The sequence below is a fragment of the Watersipora subatra genome, chromosome 9 (assembly GCF_963576615.1).
Source record: "Watersipora subatra chromosome 9, tzWatSuba1.1, whole genome shotgun sequence".
NCBI classification, from domain to species: domain Eukaryota; kingdom Metazoa; phylum Bryozoa; class Gymnolaemata; order Cheilostomatida; family Watersiporidae; genus Watersipora; species Watersipora subatra.
The window spans coordinates 11,423,248-11,440,642 of record NC_088716.1 but is presented as its reverse complement, the minus strand read 5'-3'; the positions used below and the strand labels follow the sequence as shown (position 1 = coordinate 11,440,642).

At 36.8% G+C, this 17,395-nt stretch overlaps 1 protein-coding gene across 1 annotated transcript in view; it reads right to left on the bottom strand.

The window, feature by feature from the left end:
• The window catches only part of LOC137403846 (dynein axonemal heavy chain 1-like), a 105,223-nt gene that overhangs the window by 11,952 nt on the left and 75,876 nt on the right, over nucleotides 1–17,395 (bottom strand). The window contains exons 48-63 of the mRNA XM_068089917.1: nucleotides 16,866–17,074; nucleotides 15,002–15,167; nucleotides 13,125–13,316; nucleotides 12,923–13,027; nucleotides 11,691–11,831; nucleotides 10,608–10,797; nucleotides 8,174–8,345; nucleotides 7,351–7,591; nucleotides 6,293–6,424; nucleotides 5,476–5,721; nucleotides 4,675–4,840; nucleotides 4,327–4,494; nucleotides 3,819–4,021; nucleotides 1,989–2,184; nucleotides 982–1,133; nucleotides 520–690 (exon numbers count right to left, since the gene is read on the bottom strand). Coding sequence (XP_067946018.1) covers nucleotides 520–690; nucleotides 982–1,133; nucleotides 1,989–2,184; nucleotides 3,819–4,021; nucleotides 4,327–4,494; nucleotides 4,675–4,840; nucleotides 5,476–5,721; nucleotides 6,293–6,424; nucleotides 7,351–7,591; nucleotides 8,174–8,345; nucleotides 10,608–10,797; nucleotides 11,691–11,831; nucleotides 12,923–13,027; nucleotides 13,125–13,316; nucleotides 15,002–15,167; nucleotides 16,866–17,074 — 2,850 coding nt within the window. The remainder of the gene's footprint in view (nucleotides 1–519; nucleotides 691–981; nucleotides 1,134–1,988; nucleotides 2,185–3,818; nucleotides 4,022–4,326; nucleotides 4,495–4,674; nucleotides 4,841–5,475; nucleotides 5,722–6,292; nucleotides 6,425–7,350; nucleotides 7,592–8,173; nucleotides 8,346–10,607; nucleotides 10,798–11,690; nucleotides 11,832–12,922; nucleotides 13,028–13,124; nucleotides 13,317–15,001; nucleotides 15,168–16,865; nucleotides 17,075–17,395) is intronic.

The window sequence follows — 17,395 nt, the reverse complement described above, 5'->3', positions numbered from 1 at the left end:
CACTTTCCATCTAAATATTGTGTAAACATATATAGGTAAATACACGATGCCGATGAGACTATATATTTATCACCTATAAACAATATGCATGACTACTGACTTTACTTTTGAAGAATTCAGGGCACATCTTTTTCTTCTGAGCATGTTAACGAAGTCTAACCATTTTAGCAAATTTGTTGTTTTTAAATCTGAAACATCCTGACAGTCAGATCACCTCAAATATCAAAAACAATCGCATCTGAATAGACACCTGTATAGCGCTGTCAACTTGTCAATTTTAATCTTGAAACATCCTGACAGTCAGATCACCTCAAATATCAAAAACAATCGCATCTGAATAGACACCTGTATAGCGCTGTCAACTTGTCAATTTTAATCTTGAAACATCCTGACAGTCAGATCACCTCAAATATCAAAAACAATCGCAATTGATAGAAAAATACCGATATACGCTCATAAAATATCCTAAAACTTAGTGTAAGTTCATCGTTAAAGGTCCTAGTTAAGTCTTAAGCCCACCTTATAAGCTTCAATGTCACTGGGGAATGATTCAACAAATGGGACAAACTTGTCCAAAGCCGTGAGGCTGAGAATATCACCCCAAATCCTCGGAGAAATCCAATCTGGAGATGGATTTTGCAGCTGCACCGATCTAGCAATTCCTCCAGCGATCAAAAACCTCCACTCTTCCTGTAGAAAAAAGTTTGCATGGAGTATGGAATAAACACAAAGTATAAAGTAGATGCCACTACTGACACATGGTAGGTTTACTAGAGCTCTAAGTGACACAAAGTTCAATGCAACTGACTGACACTGTCACTAGCTACAGTGGCACTTTCGCTGTGATGCCACATTGATAAATAGCTGCTTTTGGTGAAAACTTCAAAAACAGGAAAAAGTACTCCAAAAACTTCCTTTGGCGCAAACACAGATAAGGGCTTTGTAATAAATAAATACTGACATCGAGTAACAAGTGCTTACAGGTACTATAAGATCCTGGTGTGCCTGAATCCTAGTGCAAAGGAGGAAAGCAAACATGAGCTTGTCTTTCTCAAAGAGTGATCTGCAGACATTGCTGTAGAGGCTGAAGGTGAAATAGCTGTTGATATTCTCTATTCTCTTCGGTAAGTTGTCTGCAGATATTCACATGCATTTATAGATTATACAGACTCTAACATACAATTTTAGGAGTGGCCCAGCTAAATACAGTCAAACCTCTACATACAGTTTCAGGAGTGGCTCATCTGAATACAGCCAAACCTCTACATACATTTTCAGGAGTGATTCATCGGAATACAGTCAAACCTCTACATACAATTTAGGAGTGACTCATCTGAATACAGTCAAACCTCTACATACAATTTTAGGAGTGACTCATCTGAATACAGTCAAACTTTTACATATGATGGTTTCTTTCAACACTTGCTACTTATGTTGACACTTGCTCGAGCAAAAAATTCTAGTACACATACATTCATTTTATAGTCCAAAAACTTATAAACACTTCTCAATGTTTGTACATAATTACACAGTATTAAACACATAAAATATAGCAATTTAAAAAACTAAAGTAGAAAGCTAAATTTTATGTGAAAAAACTTGGTTCACAAAGTGGTAATAAATAAATAGAACATTCTATTTTAGATTTATCTTAGAAAAACACAAAATGAAATCTTTGCAACGGATAGGTGTGGGAGCAGCAGAAATCATGAGGAAAAGTGATGTAACTTTATTAATTCAAACTAGGTAAAGCTTAAACTAACTTATCTCAAATTGTTTGAGTTTCTCTGTAGTAGTTTCTTCCCATTCAATTATAGAACTGCTCCGAAAACTCACAAAGGTTGCACACTCCAAGCTACATCAAGTGTTTAGTCCAACATTTGATATAACTTTACTCCGTATGCAGTTAAGTTCATGTGTTGAGAAATGATCATAAGAAGATTAACTGTACCGATAAGTATGTTTCTATAGAAGCCCAGATAGAGTACCTGCTCGCTCAGCATTGGCGATGCCGCCGAGGAAGATCTTAATGAACCACTCGAGGGAGTACTGGTACATGGGGTCAATGTTGGCCATGTCAGCGACGCAAAAGAACAGAATCTGAGTGTTGACTGCGACTGGGATGTATTTGCTTCGCACCTCGTCGATATCCCTCTCTGTCTGCTCAGCGACTACCACTTTAGCCTGAGCAAGGTCAAATTGAGGTCAACTACATTGATGATTATTATAATAAACAGCCTAGCAGTAAACTAGCCAATAAAGGTTGAGTGTTATGCATACCATGTGATTAGTTACTCTTCTGATTGTGGAGCGTGTTTCACCGAAAGGTTACATAAATGTTTCATGTTTGAGGTTGTCTCTGACGTTAGCTTGTATGCTTGTAACCAATGATTTACAGCCCAAAAGGATAGCCGACGGCTATCATATGGGCGTGGTTTAATGATGGAGCTCTATTAGGATTGTGCTAGCCTGGGTTTCAAAGCAAACACAACTCTCGCGGGGCGGTCGCGTTGCCTTGTTAGGTTTTAGAAAACACGAATCGTTGTTATCGTTTCATTAGCTTATTCAGCCAGTAGACCCCGCGGGTCACAATAGCAAACATTGAATTTCTGCAATGTAGGGGTAATACCTAACCAAAATAATGTATCTAATCAAAATAAAACATTTCAAATTACCTACTTTTAGTAATTTTAAAATTAGTAAAGGTCGTAGTATATGCCTAAAGTTCAATATTATTACCCGAACAACGGCATTTTTTTTCTAGTTTTTGATTAATATTTTGCCACCCCTAATATAAAATGACAAAGTCTTTCATCGGTTTCACCTTGTTTTACCTTGCCAATAAGGTGGGACAGCAGGCAAAGCTGTGCAGTGTAGTTTTCATACTCAAAATCTAAATGCAAAACCGAATTTGAGCTATTTTACGATTGTGACTATTAATATCACGAATGCTTGTGAATGGCAACTGACTGATCATAACGGTGACAATATTGGGATACTATATTTATTTGACAACAAAATGAATTCAACAGATAAGTAAAATAACCACTATAGTTCATAATATTCGTAAATTTACAAGGTGCTTTATTCAGCATATTTGTTTGTTCGGGTGCCGTGTTCTGGTTCATCCCAACAGAGCTCCATCATTAAACCTCGCCTATATGAGAGCCGTCGGCTATCCTTTGGGGCTGTATATCATTGGTTGTAGCTGACAACAGTTGGAAGCTAAGGCTAATTCTTGAAGATGAACTTGCATAAAATTTTTGTAGAATTTATAAGAAAGCATCGGTATTTTTCTACCATATGTGACTGTTCTTGATGTTTGAGGCGGTCTTACTGCCAGGATGGTTTGAGATTAAAATCAACAAAACTTGATCATGATTAAAATGCTCCAAAGAAAAATTGTATTTAATCTGCATTTAAATTGCAGCCTTACTATTCTGTCGGCCTTTTTGCAACTACAGATGTCATAATTGCCTAGTAGTCGTTGCAACAGTAGATGTTTTAACAGCGATCAAGTTTTGGCGATTTTAATCTTGAATTTTGCTGGCAGTCAAATCACCTCAAGCATCAAAAATAATCACAAATGATTGAAAAATACTCATACTTTCTGATAAAATCTACTAACTCTTTGTGCAAGTTCATTAAAATATCGTTAAATTAGGAATCGTATAAATAAGGAAACTTTAATCTAAGACGGTTTCTCCCTGTCACCCGTGTAGAGAAAGTGAAATGCCAGATAGCCTCAAAACACATCAACCAGCCTACAACTCCTATGCTACTTGGTCTATTAACAGTAATTATTTTCAGGCAATGACCTTGATCTCTTGCGACTTTATCTTTGAAGCTTCTAGAACATTGATAAGATCAATGTCATCGACAGGGTTCCCCTCCGAACTGCTCAGCCTCTCCAGAATCTTGTCTTCAATCTCTTTGAGCTCTTGCTTCATCTTAGCATTGCTCACAATCAGCTGGTTCTTGGCCTCCTCCAGATCAGGCCTTTCCTCGGCCACGACGATACCTGACAAATTCAGACCAGAGAGTTGTCATTAAAGAGTTGCTGATGTTGTCATCAAAAATCTATTTTCACACCTTCTTTAGGGAGCATGCAAAGCTACAATCCCAAGACTGTTGCTTAATGAATTTCAAACTGCTAGTACCGAGGCTATCAATGCCATTAAGACTTAGTCTTCATGTATGCATTTATAAATACATTTCCTGTAGATACATATCACCCTTTTTACATGCACCAAAGTTAGTTACGAAAAAATATCACCGATTAAAAATAGTTAACAAGAGAAAGTAACTCCAAATGACATCACACACCCAGTAGCTGATCTTCTAAACCACTAGGAGAAAGGGTGAAGTTGACGAGGGTGACCTTTGTTGACACCTCAGGGGTGTAGTGAGGGTTGGGGAGCTTAGTTGTTATGTAGAACTTGAAGTCTTCATGATATGGTATTACAGCATCGCCTAGCTTCAGCACCAGGCTTCCTGAAAACATTACAGTATCATTATTGCAAGCTAAGATCACTGTAAAAACTAGGCATTTTCTAAGCAAAGAATTAGCTATCTTAAGTAGATCTGACAGAAAAGAGTTGTTTGTGTTAATAAGTACATGTACTTCCTTTATTTCCAAAAGGCCAAGTCGCCCTCTGTTGCTCTCGCCCTTACCTTGCTGTTTGAAAGTTTGTTTGAGCAGAACAGGCTCCAAGGCAGGATCTAACTCCTCACCAACATTCTCTAGCAGACACGGTTTACCAAACCTAATGGCATTCTCAAGTGACCTGAGAAAGTCTCTGTCCGACAGCTTGATCACATCGAGACCGGCTTCTCTTTCCTGTAAATCATAGTTATGATATACATAGAGTATGTAGCATCATCTGGCATCATTGACATGCCTATAAATGGTGTTGGGGAGACTGTTGCTGTAGATATGTAATATCGGTGCTTTTGATGAAAAAAAATCCTACGAATATAATACAGCGAACGATTGGTGGATATACTAAACCAGTATATCTGGTGTGGTATATCCACCACATCAGATATTACATCTCCCGCACAATATATCAAACTCGATTCTCAAATTTCTATCTAAATCTCCCACAATCTTCTTCCCATGCAGGCCATCGCAGGGTGGATTACCGACACGCCCTTTTTTGGAACCAACTCCCTAATACTATAAAAGCATAGAGAAGGTGGCCAGTTTCAATAAAAACTTAAATTACATCTTTTAACAAGTGAATAAAACCTAATTACTCATAAAATTGATCTTGATTACATGATGACGACAAGTCCGACGCCACGACTAGCTATGCTAATGCGTATTATGGGCTTCATCACTTTTCCAGCTTTTTCTTTTGTTTACTTACTATTGTTGATGTAAATAAATCAAAAAAATCAAATCAGTTTTTTTGAGGACGATCCTGAAATAAACATGTCAAGCAAATGCTTGTTTGCTGCTAACAAACTTACCATGTTTTTGACCCACTTGTTTGCCTGTCCTTGTGGATCAATGAAAAGGCACCAACGTCTAGAGAACTGAGTCACAACTCCATTCTCCACCGACAGCGTGTCCTTCGGCAGTCCAGCAATCTGCCAGCTTCGCACTTTAACTGGGTCAGCGAGGGTGGATACAATAGTTGGTTCTTCGGTGTGAGGAACAGATGCAGATTCAAGCTTCTTCAGCCAGTTGCTCATCATTTCGTTCCTGAACTCTCCCTGCCGATCAAATGTATATTGTGCAAAATGCTAACAAAAAAAAAATGATAGCATAATACTATATTTTTCCACAAATGTCAAGTTGGGCCAGGGCTGACTGTATAATCTTTAAGCATTATTCAGTTTCTATAGTAACCAAATCATAATTAATAAAGGTGAAAAAGAATGCTGCATTATGATAATAATAACTTTTTGGTTATCTGAAGCTGGCAATGGCACCCTCAATATAATAGAGTAGCTCAAGTATTGAAGTGGATTTGGAAGCCCTTAGCCTTAGAGACCTATAGCAAAGCAACGGCTCTCTCTTATTAGCCTCAGCTACTTTTTAGTGGCAACACTCGTCAGATAATAGCCTTAAGAACTCACACAAGAGCTGTCCTTTACAATTCATAGATTGCCCTAGACACAGTAAAATAGCTACACTCCTGCAGAGTAGCCATAGAATTACAGGCTCATAATTGAAATACTTTAAAACTTACGATAAATAGCCCTAGAAACTTACAATAAACAGCTCTAGAAACTTACAATAAATAGCCCTAGAAACTTACAATAAATAGCCCTAGAAACTTACAGTAAAAGGACCCAAATAAGCAACAGCTCCAGAAGAAATGAGAACATCTCCTACAATCAGATCTGTTTCTTTCTCTAGTCTTTTTACCGACTCCTCCCATCTTCCTTTCTCATCAGCAAGGCCACCAATCAGCTACAAGAATATAGATCCTATTAGCCAATCAGCTACAAGAATATAGACCGTATTAGCCAGTCAGCAGCCATATGCATGCACTAATACTTATATATTTATAGCTACAGCGTAGTTCACCTCTATAGGACTATGAGCCATTGCAGCTAAAAAGTCAAGTTAGCAGATGCCAAAACCACACCCCCAATTTGTGTTGCAGCCAATCATAATTGAACACATCTACACATCTTTAATAAGAGTTTTTAAGACATAAATAGGAGTCCTCAAATAGCATCGATCTGTTGTTAATACGTGGTGTTACTTGAAGTTCAGTAAGTTGGAATCTTATGAATCAATTACTCAATACGCATTGTACTATAATAAAAAGTAACAAACAGTATAAAAAAGTGCCTATTTAAAGAAAAAAAATTCATTTTCTTATCACATAAATTTTAGTACATTTTATTATGATGGTGCAAAAGCTGAAGTAGTAGAGCGATAACAAAGGTCAAAATGTAAAATAAGTGATCAAACATGTTGGAGAGAGAATCCGCTTATTAGGCTGAGATATCGAATCTTAGACATTAGAAAAAAATTATGTTTAGGATCGTTCGTAACCTGGAAACGGTGTAAATTGGAAGCATCGTAACCTAAGGTTACGACAACCCTGATTTACACCGAGTTACGAACGGTCCTAAATCTTTCTAACATCATTTGTGTCACAAGCGATGCAAACAATTTCCAATTGGATTCTTCTTCAGCAGATACTGTTTGTGTCAGTAAGTTCCATTCTAACCTAAGAGTCTACCCAAAGACTGTCCTAACATTGGTGGACTGTACTTATTGTCTACCCAATAAGGACAGTCTACTTATTTCAACCGATGTCATTAGTCATTCCCGTTAGAAGGAGTGACCCATGTACTTATATTAGGATGAACAAAGGTACGTACCTTATCGGCTCTCACCAGCCTCCCTTCGCACACCTCACAGTTATTCAGCAGCTCCTCCTTCTTTCGTGTGCAGTCGTCAAACTTAGCCTGCAACGTTGCCAGGCCCTCCTCCACTTCCTGCAGCTGGGCTTTGGCAGCGTCAAGGATGCGCTGCGTCTCGGCCAGTGACTCCTGCGCTAACTTCAATGCTTCTCTCTTTGGAGCTACGGCTTTGGCCACAAAGTGGTACTTGTGCATAGCCCTAGGAAAAAATATCATCACTTATTTAAAGATAAACTTACACTATTTTTTTGTAAATTTTATCATAAAGTATCGGTATGTTTCTATCATTTGCAATTGTTTTTGTTGTTTGAAGTGATCTGACTGCCAGGATGTTTCAAGATTAAAATCAACAAAACTTGTTCGCGGTTAAAACGCTCAGATCAAGTGAAAGTGTGATTATGACGTCTATAGTTCCAAAGAGGCTAGAATATAGACGAATAACGATTCAACCTGGATACAATAGCTGATATCAACTATAGCAACAATAGCGACTAATTATGTCATTTTGCACGTATTTTTCCTCTGAGCGTTTTTATCACGATCAAGATTTATCGATTTTAATCTTGAAACATCCTGGCATTCAGATCATCTCAAACATCAAAAACAATCACGAATGATAAAAAAATACCGACACTTTCAGATAAAATCTATTAAAGTTTTGTATAAATTCATCTTTAATGCTTGCATAGATTTAATTATAAAATGCTATCAATGACAAAAAAACTCTAAATGCAAAACCGCACCAGAGGAAGATCAATAGAACTAGCAACAGACATCTTACCTTGCCCATTGACATAGAGACGTGCAAGCCTTTGAGACTTTCTCAATATTGGCAGGAGTGAAGACTGGGTTGTCTATGTAAGGTTGAATCTTTTGGATGACTGTCTCAGGGATGTTGTCTTTGTCAAACTTAAAGAGAGACTCAAGGAACTTGGTTGGGTCGGTAAGGAGAGCTGCATAGACATATATGCGCACCTTTTTAACAATGGCTGTTGACAAAAGCGTGACTAAGGAATTATAACCTTTCAATAGAGCCATCATGTTGTAGCATCTACTAGACTATACACCTTTTAACATAGATATTCGGTTACTGGCATACTTCATAATTACAACATATAAATTGCATATACAGTAAAACATGGATAACTCGCCCACGGATAGCTCGAACACATGGTTAATTCGAACGGTTTCTTTGGTCCGTTCCCACGTAATGATAAATTGCTATAGATAACTCGAACTCAACACTGTTAATTCGAACTGCTTTTTGCCCAACGGCTACCGAAACGGTTGTTATCGCTTTAGAAAATCACTATTCCAAGCCATAGAGGTAAACCTCAACTTTTCGTAATTCATAAGCGTCGTTATTATCACCATCGGCAAAATATTTTTGTCAACGACTTTTCTAAAGGTTTGGTGAAATTTGATTTATACCAAACATCCGCTCTGCTATCGCCCTTCGAAAGCAAGGTAAAGTGAGGTAATCTTTGCATAAACTTCAAGAAAAATCAGCAAAATTGATCGTGGGTAAAACGCTCAAAAGAAAAAGATGTCTTTTCTTTTGAGCATTTCAACAACGATCAAGTTTTGCCAATGTCAATCTAAAAAACGTCCTGGCAATAACATCACCTCAAACAACGAACCAATCTCAAGTGATAGAAAAATCTCTATACTTTTTGATAAAAAACGTTTTAAACTTTACATTAGAGGCATTTAATTTGAAACAAGCCAGTTGTGCTTTTGATTTATATTATAGTTTGTTTATGTACATGTATCTACTAATAAATAAGTAAATACATAGACTTGTGACAGTGCTCTGATAACTTGAACGCTCTGATAATTCGAACACTTTTGCTCGGTCCCGTGAAGTTCGAGTTATCCAAGTTTGACTGTACTTACATGTTCTATTATCTACCATATCATCTAAATTGCATATACTTACATGTCCTGTGATCTGTTATATCATATAAATTGCATATACTTACATATCCTATGATCTAATATACATGTATATGTATCATATAAATTGCATATACTTACATATTCTACGATCTAATATATCATATAAATCGCGTATACTTACATATCTTATGATCTAATATATCATATAAATTGCGTATACTTACATATCCTATGATCTAATATATCATATAAATTGCATATACTTACATGTCCTATGATCTGTTATATCATATAAATTGCATATACTTACATATTCTATGATCTAATATACATGTATATGTATCATATAAATTGCATATACTTACATATTCTATGATCTAATATATCATATAAATTGCATGTACTTACAGATCCTATGATCTAATATATCATATAAATTGCATATACTTACATGTCCTATGATCTGTTATATCATATAAATTGCATATACTTACATATTCTATGATCTGATATATCATATAAATTACATATACTTACATACCCTATGATCTAATATATCATGTAAATTGCATATACTTACATATCCTATGATCTAATATATCATATAATTTGCATATACTTACATATTCTATGATCTAATATATCATATAAATTGCATATACTTACGTATTCTATGAACTAATATATTCTATAAATTGCATGAACTTACATATCCTGTGACCTAATACTTTATGATATTCTTATGTAAAGCAGCACATAAATTGTATTTCACAACACTGACAGGCTGAGACTAGAACACTCAGTAGTTACCATTTGAGAGATGATGGTCTCTAAGCTAACTGATATCCTCATGCTTGTACTACTGGTTTTTCTATGTAGTTAATAACATTTTAGTAATGTGTATAAACAATAACATTTGAGATTGACCATGACCATAGATAAAATAGGATAAAACACAGTTATACTATTTTAGAAAATGATCGACTATTCCAATCTTGTGAATCCTACATCCCTATAATATAATACATACATTCTTTTTTGAAGTAAATTATTAGAGGATTTCGTAATGTAAAGGTAATGGGTCCAATATAAACTTGCTACCTATGACAGAGAATAATTTATGTTTGAAGGAACAAGCCCACAAAACACTACTCTTTAGCAAAAGAGGTACTGAAAGAATAAGAAAAAAACAGCTTAAATCACCCTCTTCCATAAACTCCACTACATCAACAAAAATTCAAAAACTTCAGCGTTCAGAAAACAGCTAGAACTGCATATGAACTGGTAGAACTACATATAGATTGGTGAAATCAGACCTTTCGCCGGCTCCCAGTAGTCATCGATCTTCTGACCAGGTTTTTCTCCATCCTTCCTTTTTGGCTTTATGCCTTTCATGATGCAAACAGCATCCATGACAGTCTTGACACCTGCGGGTGGGTTCTGCATGGCCCTCACCTCCACCACATCAGTCTTGTTGAGAGACTTTAAACTAGCGAGCGCAGCATCCTAGCAATAACAGAGCATAAATGAACTCTTAAAATCTTAAATATCAATACTGATGGAAGGTAGCCAAAAAATCTACTAGACTTGTGCCTAAACATGCATTATAAAATATAAGCTGAATGAAAAATAATTTATGTATATTTGATTCGTTGAAATGAGTGGTTACATTGGACTTACAACATTGGAACGCTCCTATAATGTAAATAGTCTGTAAATAATTTCGTTATAGATATAAATTAAATGATATTTAACGCTATATACTTAACTTGTTTATAATCAAAATAAAGATGATTATCTGAAGTATTCCACTTTATTACCATATTAGATGATCAGGAGCCCATCCCGCATTTTAGTATCACTAAATGAGTGGTTTAGATGGCACCACTGATACCACTTATTAGCAGGTATTATTAGTACCACTCAAGATGTGGTTTTATTAGCATCACTCATACAGAGATATTTATCTTGTTGACTTATGATAAAATATCTAAAATTTTTGGCAGTAGCAGGTTGTTAAAATGTTAGTTACAAGTATTGTGCCACAGGCACGCTTTCATATCATGATCTTCTCAAATTGATTGGATCAGAGATTTCATGTGTATCTTGGGAGGCTACGCAGGTGGTTTCCCAGTACTTGCCTCAGATTGTTTGTCAGGGTGATCTCCCTTGGCGCAAGAGCAGTTAACGACCAATTAACCTTCTTGGCATATCGTAGCAGGGATTGAACCCCTGACTTGCTGTTTCACAATCAGAGCACTAACCACTACACTACAGCTGCCATGATGGGTGCCATTTACAAATAAGACATTTTTGATGTCAACTCATCATAACCTGTTGCTCACTTTGCGATGAATTTTAACATGCAACCAAATTTTGGGACTAAATCTATGCATTACCAAAGCTGGAAGAGCTTCATTCAAGTCCCTCTGAGCATCATCAGCGATAGCCTGGGTCTCTCTTGCTTTCTCCGCAGCCTCATTCTCTTCTTTCTGCACCACAGCTTTAGTGTCTTCAGCTATGGCTGTGTCTTTAGTGATCTGCAGGCAACATCAAGCAATGGATAGTAATAATATACTACATAGAAAAGAGAGAGAGAGGGCAGGAGAGAGAGGGCGAGAGAGGGAAGGAGAAAAAGAGAGCGGGGGAGAGAGGAGGGGAGAGAAAAAGAGAGAGAAGAAGAAATGATGGAAGGGAGGGAAAGAGAGAAAAAACGGAGGGGAGAAAGAGAGAGAAAAAGGAGAGAAGGAGAGAGAGAGAGAGAGAGAAGAGAGAGAGAAAAAGAGTGTGGAAGAGAGTGAGAGGGAAGAAAAGGGAGGGAGGAAGAGAGAAAGAGAGAGAGAGAGCGAGAGAGAAAGAGAGGGAGAGAAAAAGAGAGGGCGAGAGAACGAGAGGGAGAGAGAGTGGGGTAAAGGTAGGGGTGAGAGAAAAAAAGGGAGAGAGAGAGGGAAGGAGGGAGGGAGAGAGAGAAAGAGCGTGAGGGAAAGGGAGGGAGAGAGAGTGAAAAAGAGAAAAAGTCATTGGTCTTTGGTACATCTTGTCATTGTAATTAGTGGCTAGCAGTTTGTAGCGACTACTAGGGAAAGTGAAATCACTTCCTCATAGGACTGCATTTGCATAGAAGAAAAAGCAAAAGGTTTTTACAAAAGTTACTATTCATAAGAATATGTCAATAATCGCCAAAACTCCTTCCTTAGTAGAGCAACATGCTGAGAGGAAGTACCTTTAAAGTGCTACATTTATATGAACAACAATAATAGTGTACAGCAAATCTAAAAAGAATCATATAGAGAAGCTATAAATTTCATGATAGTCTTACAGTAGTGTGTGAAATAAACTGGACCCTTTTGTTGGAAAACTAAAATTCTCATTTACAACATTGTTACTCATTGTGAATTTAGTCAATAGCTATAAATTATATAGTAATTCTCAATTTTCCTGATTTCAAATGTGGCAACTACACAGCTGTAAAACTATGTTTTTGAATGATTATGTAGGCTAAATTTTGAACATTTTAATTTTTAATTGTTAAAGATAGCAATCTGTACAGATATGATCACACCACATACATTTGCTTATTTAAAGTCATATACATGTACATGATTTGAAATGGATGGGAAAAGAAACACACCTGAATCATGGTCACTTCTGCCTCTTTCACTGCCTCTTCTAGCAGCGGCCTCATTGTCTCCAACTCTTGTTGTAACTTAGCAACTTCATCTGCTGTCGACAGTAGCTACAACCAATCACAAGTGATTATATTAAAGCAAATTAACCATTTGATGTGTTTTGCTAGCAACCCATATATGTGTTAACATCTGGATTTGTCCCACCTTGTCTAAACCAGTTTTGGTGCGGTTTCTTGCAACAACAAGCTCATTCTTCTTGATACCGATCAGTCTGCTGAAGATACCGAGGAGCTCGAGGTAGCTGGTTGGTGTCACATAGTTGTAACGTGAGAGCTCATCAAGGAACCTCTGTGAGTAGGTGACCACGTCTTCATGGATAATTTGACACATCTTTACCTATATTGGCAATAAGAGAGACTGCAAATGTAACAGAATCAAATATGGCTAACACTGTTCAGAGCAATGGGCATTGACCCTGACAAGAACAGCAAGTGATTGATCAAGATAACTCTTTGTTTAGTAGCTATTCCGGCTGCAACAGAATATTATGTTACAACCTGTAACGCAAAACTGAGCATTTTGTGAATATAGTAACAGCAACCTGTTGACATATGGTGACAAGTGGCCTTTCCATAAATACACATCTGAACTCTTGCTTTAAGAAATCTTTTTAGATAAGAACTGGTAAGTTTATAAAGACTTGATCTTAAAATTAATACAATAGAAACACCAAATGGCAGCCTCTTGGATGCTGCCAGTTGACAGGAAACTTGAGCAATCCTTACAGTGCGTCGGATAAAAACAGTTGAAGCCCTAATACTTAATGAAATTTCTGGCAAAGCAGGCAGGTATAGCAATCAATCCCAACTATTCCATCGCCATGAGCAACCTCGTTTGCAATCATCCAACAAGTTTCCACGAAAATTAACCACAGTGTATAGACTAGGATTTTAGGTTTCCTAGACTCATTCTATAGAGGTACGCGGGACAAAATATTTAAGAAAATGTCTATTTTAGAATAGTGCACTCGGATGAGCTTTCGTCAATCCAGAAGTTATCTTCAACATGCCGATTTCAGCTATAAGCATTAGACTTAGTCATTATGGTAGAGGCTCGTGAACAAATCCCATAAAAAATTGCTAGTACATAAAACCTTTAGAGTATTTGTAAATATCCCGCATCAAGGCCAGTTTCTGATGCATCGCTGTATATGTGCGAATCCACTATCAACAAACTCTACTCGACTCAAATCGAGATTTTACTGCATTTTTTGTAAAACAGTGAGCGAACATAATTGGACTCTGAACAGCTCACATGTATTTAATCTACGCGCAAGGAATCCAAAACAGCAAACGTTTTTGTTCGAGTGGTCCGATTCCAGATATCGGCAGGCTTGAGTGTGTACATGGAGGTGCTAGTAGAAAATAGACTGTCTAATAATAACCAGGCGCCAGCCAAATTGAGAGGATTGAAAATAAAATAAGCTGCAATGTCTGGCTATAAGGAGCCACCTTAAACCGGCAGGCTCTACCTTAATACTAAGGCTACAAACGAAAACTAGTAAAGAACATTCAGGAATGCCAAGGCTATACAACAGAAGAAACAGAAAGTAGGCGTAAGAAATCAAGGATCTGAGTCTATATTTACCACTCTTCCTCTTAAACTTGAACTGTCCCTCTGCATATAAAAACACAAGGGGGAGGTTTGAACAAGATGACAAACTTCTAGGTCCTCTGTAAAAACTATGCCTGAACTACATTTCATGCTAAGAAGCTTCGTATAGTTAATCCAAAAGTAAGCATTTGTAGATATAGCCTAGGCTAGCTAGAAATAGCTAGGAAAAGTAACTGTAAGGTGAGCTGTAACTCAACACTGTGTAACGTCAACACATGGTTCTCAGTCTTTTCTGATGCTAAGTTCAAGGTCAGCTAGAAGCATCATTGAGAATGGTTATTTTTAGCTAAATCAACTCTACCCTAAACATCATCGTACTAATAGTGGTAACCAAAAGAGAATTGACAGTTTGCCAACTCTATCCATGGGTTGAATAGACTGAGAGAATATATAAACTAAAGACTCACGATGCCGGAGATGTGGTCCTCATCAAGGTCAACGAGGTCACCGAGGAATCTCCAGGCAACTGATTGAAGAGCTTCTTGAGGCCAGGGAGAGAACCAGTCAATTGTACAACAGTTCACCAGCGCTGGGAACTGGCGAAGACGCGCACGGAACACCTCGCCAATTGGACTGTAAAAATGCATGAGATCCATGGTTATGGTTATAAACTAATCAAGCATGCTTTCAGGAGTTCTTTAAAAACAAAGATGCAAATGACATCCGTCGCTGATTCGTAACATCAATATCTTGCAATTGTATCTCATGACTTATCCAAAGAAAGCAAAGAGAAGATAACAACTAAAACAGGTCATAGAATGATACATCAGAGGAAGAGCTCATCATAGACTAACGTAATAGGATACCATTATACTAGATGAGCCAATCAGCTACATTAAAAAAGATGGGCAATCACAAAGAAGAAATAGAGATCTATCTAAAGTTGTCTCCACACAGAATATTGTTTGCGAGTGTAATTTTCCAACATTAAAAGATTTCACTCATTTGTTTCAACTAATTTTGTTATATTTTATTTATATATTATAACTCATAATGTAAAAATACTCTGAGATGGGCTGCAGGAAAAGTTTGTGGTCAGAAAAGTAGAGAGAAGAGGGGCAGAAACAACAGCTGGTAAGGTACGTCCAAAATAGCATAAAGCTTTGAGAATATGAATTCAATACCAGAGACTATAATACAAGTCCCATGGTGTCTAGATCATGTAATCCAAGTCTACTGTGAGAGATCGCGATTAAATGAAGAGGTTTGGAAATGTCAAAACATTTTAATACAGCCAAATAATTTTTACTATAATAGGATCCGTGTTCATCCGTCCGCCTGAAGCGGCGGGTGGCAGTTGGGAAAAAAGATTGCACAGTATGAGATTCAAACTCACAACTTCCAGCGTGACAAAAATGACACGCTAATAACTGCACTAATAGACCACCCTGTGCGTCTACAATCACTAGACTAGTAGACTACTAGGGTATACTAGTTACTATACAACTATTCCCGGAAAAATCGGCATGCTGCAAATTGTAGGAAAGATAACTTGGGATAGACTCTCATTACATGCTGATAAGCCATTAAAGATAAACTTTCCTAGCAGTTTTGCAGATTTTACCAGAAAGTATCGATATTTTTCTAGAATTTGCGATTGTCTTTGATGTTTGAGGTCTGATCGCCAAGATATTTTAAGATTAAAATCAATAAACCTTGATTGAAGTTAAAATGTTCAGAAGAAAAATATGAGCAAAATGACGTCTCTAGTGGCGATTATTGTCTATGAAGAATACTTTATATTCATGAGTCACCAACACAGCCGTATTAAAACTATAATAATTAAAAGTTAACTCAGATGGCAGAGAATTAAAAAATGAATTTACACCAAACGCTAAGAAAAATACGAGCAAAATGACATCACTAGTTGTTATAGTTGTTATCAACTAGTTCAAGTGGCAGCGTTACGTGTCTCTATTCAGTCAATCTCTTTGTAACTACAGAAATCATAATCGCACTTGAATCTGAGTAGTTTAACCACCATCAGGTTGTGTCAATTTTAATCTTGAAACATCCTGGTAATCAGATAACCTCAAACATCAAAAAACAATCAAAAATGATGAAAAAATGCCAATACTTTTTAATAAAATCTCCTACAATTTTGTGAGGTTTTATCTTTAATAATAATAATAATAATAATCTTTAATAACCAGTAAAGATTCATTACCCTAAACAGTTCGCAAGTAATTTGAATTGCATTGAGCAATACATCAACAATGCACTAATCAAAGTCCATTAATAATAGACCGATAGGACAGCTACAAGTGTCACCTCATAGTGATGACGGTGTGCAGGTTAGCCTTGACCCGTTTGGTATATGCAGAGAAAAGATTTGTTTTGGTTGGTTGCTGTCCAGCATCCTGAACAATGGGCTTCATGGCCGTGTATATCTGGTCGAGCTCGTCAATAGAGTAAATATTAGGAACATCTCCGGCATTCAGGATGTTGTTAATATCTTCCAGGAATGACTCAGATTTTATCTACAAAAAACCCGAATAAAATGTTACAAGAAAGTAAAAGAATCCAACTAAAGTTCTATTTTATAAATGTACAAGTATTCCCGAGCTGTGGCTATAGTCACGACAACTATTTTATTTATCGATGGACTTTTGCGTGAAACACACTTTTTCAGTGAGGATAGGAAAAGTAACTAACTTTATAGTAAAAGGTATAAAGAGAAATATACATATTTATACATTGTAAACAACTTATAAGTAGTTTCAAGTCAGCACCTTGCTGACTATTATAGTCAGCAAATTAAGAGCAGTATGTATAATATATACTGCTCTTAATTTGGAATC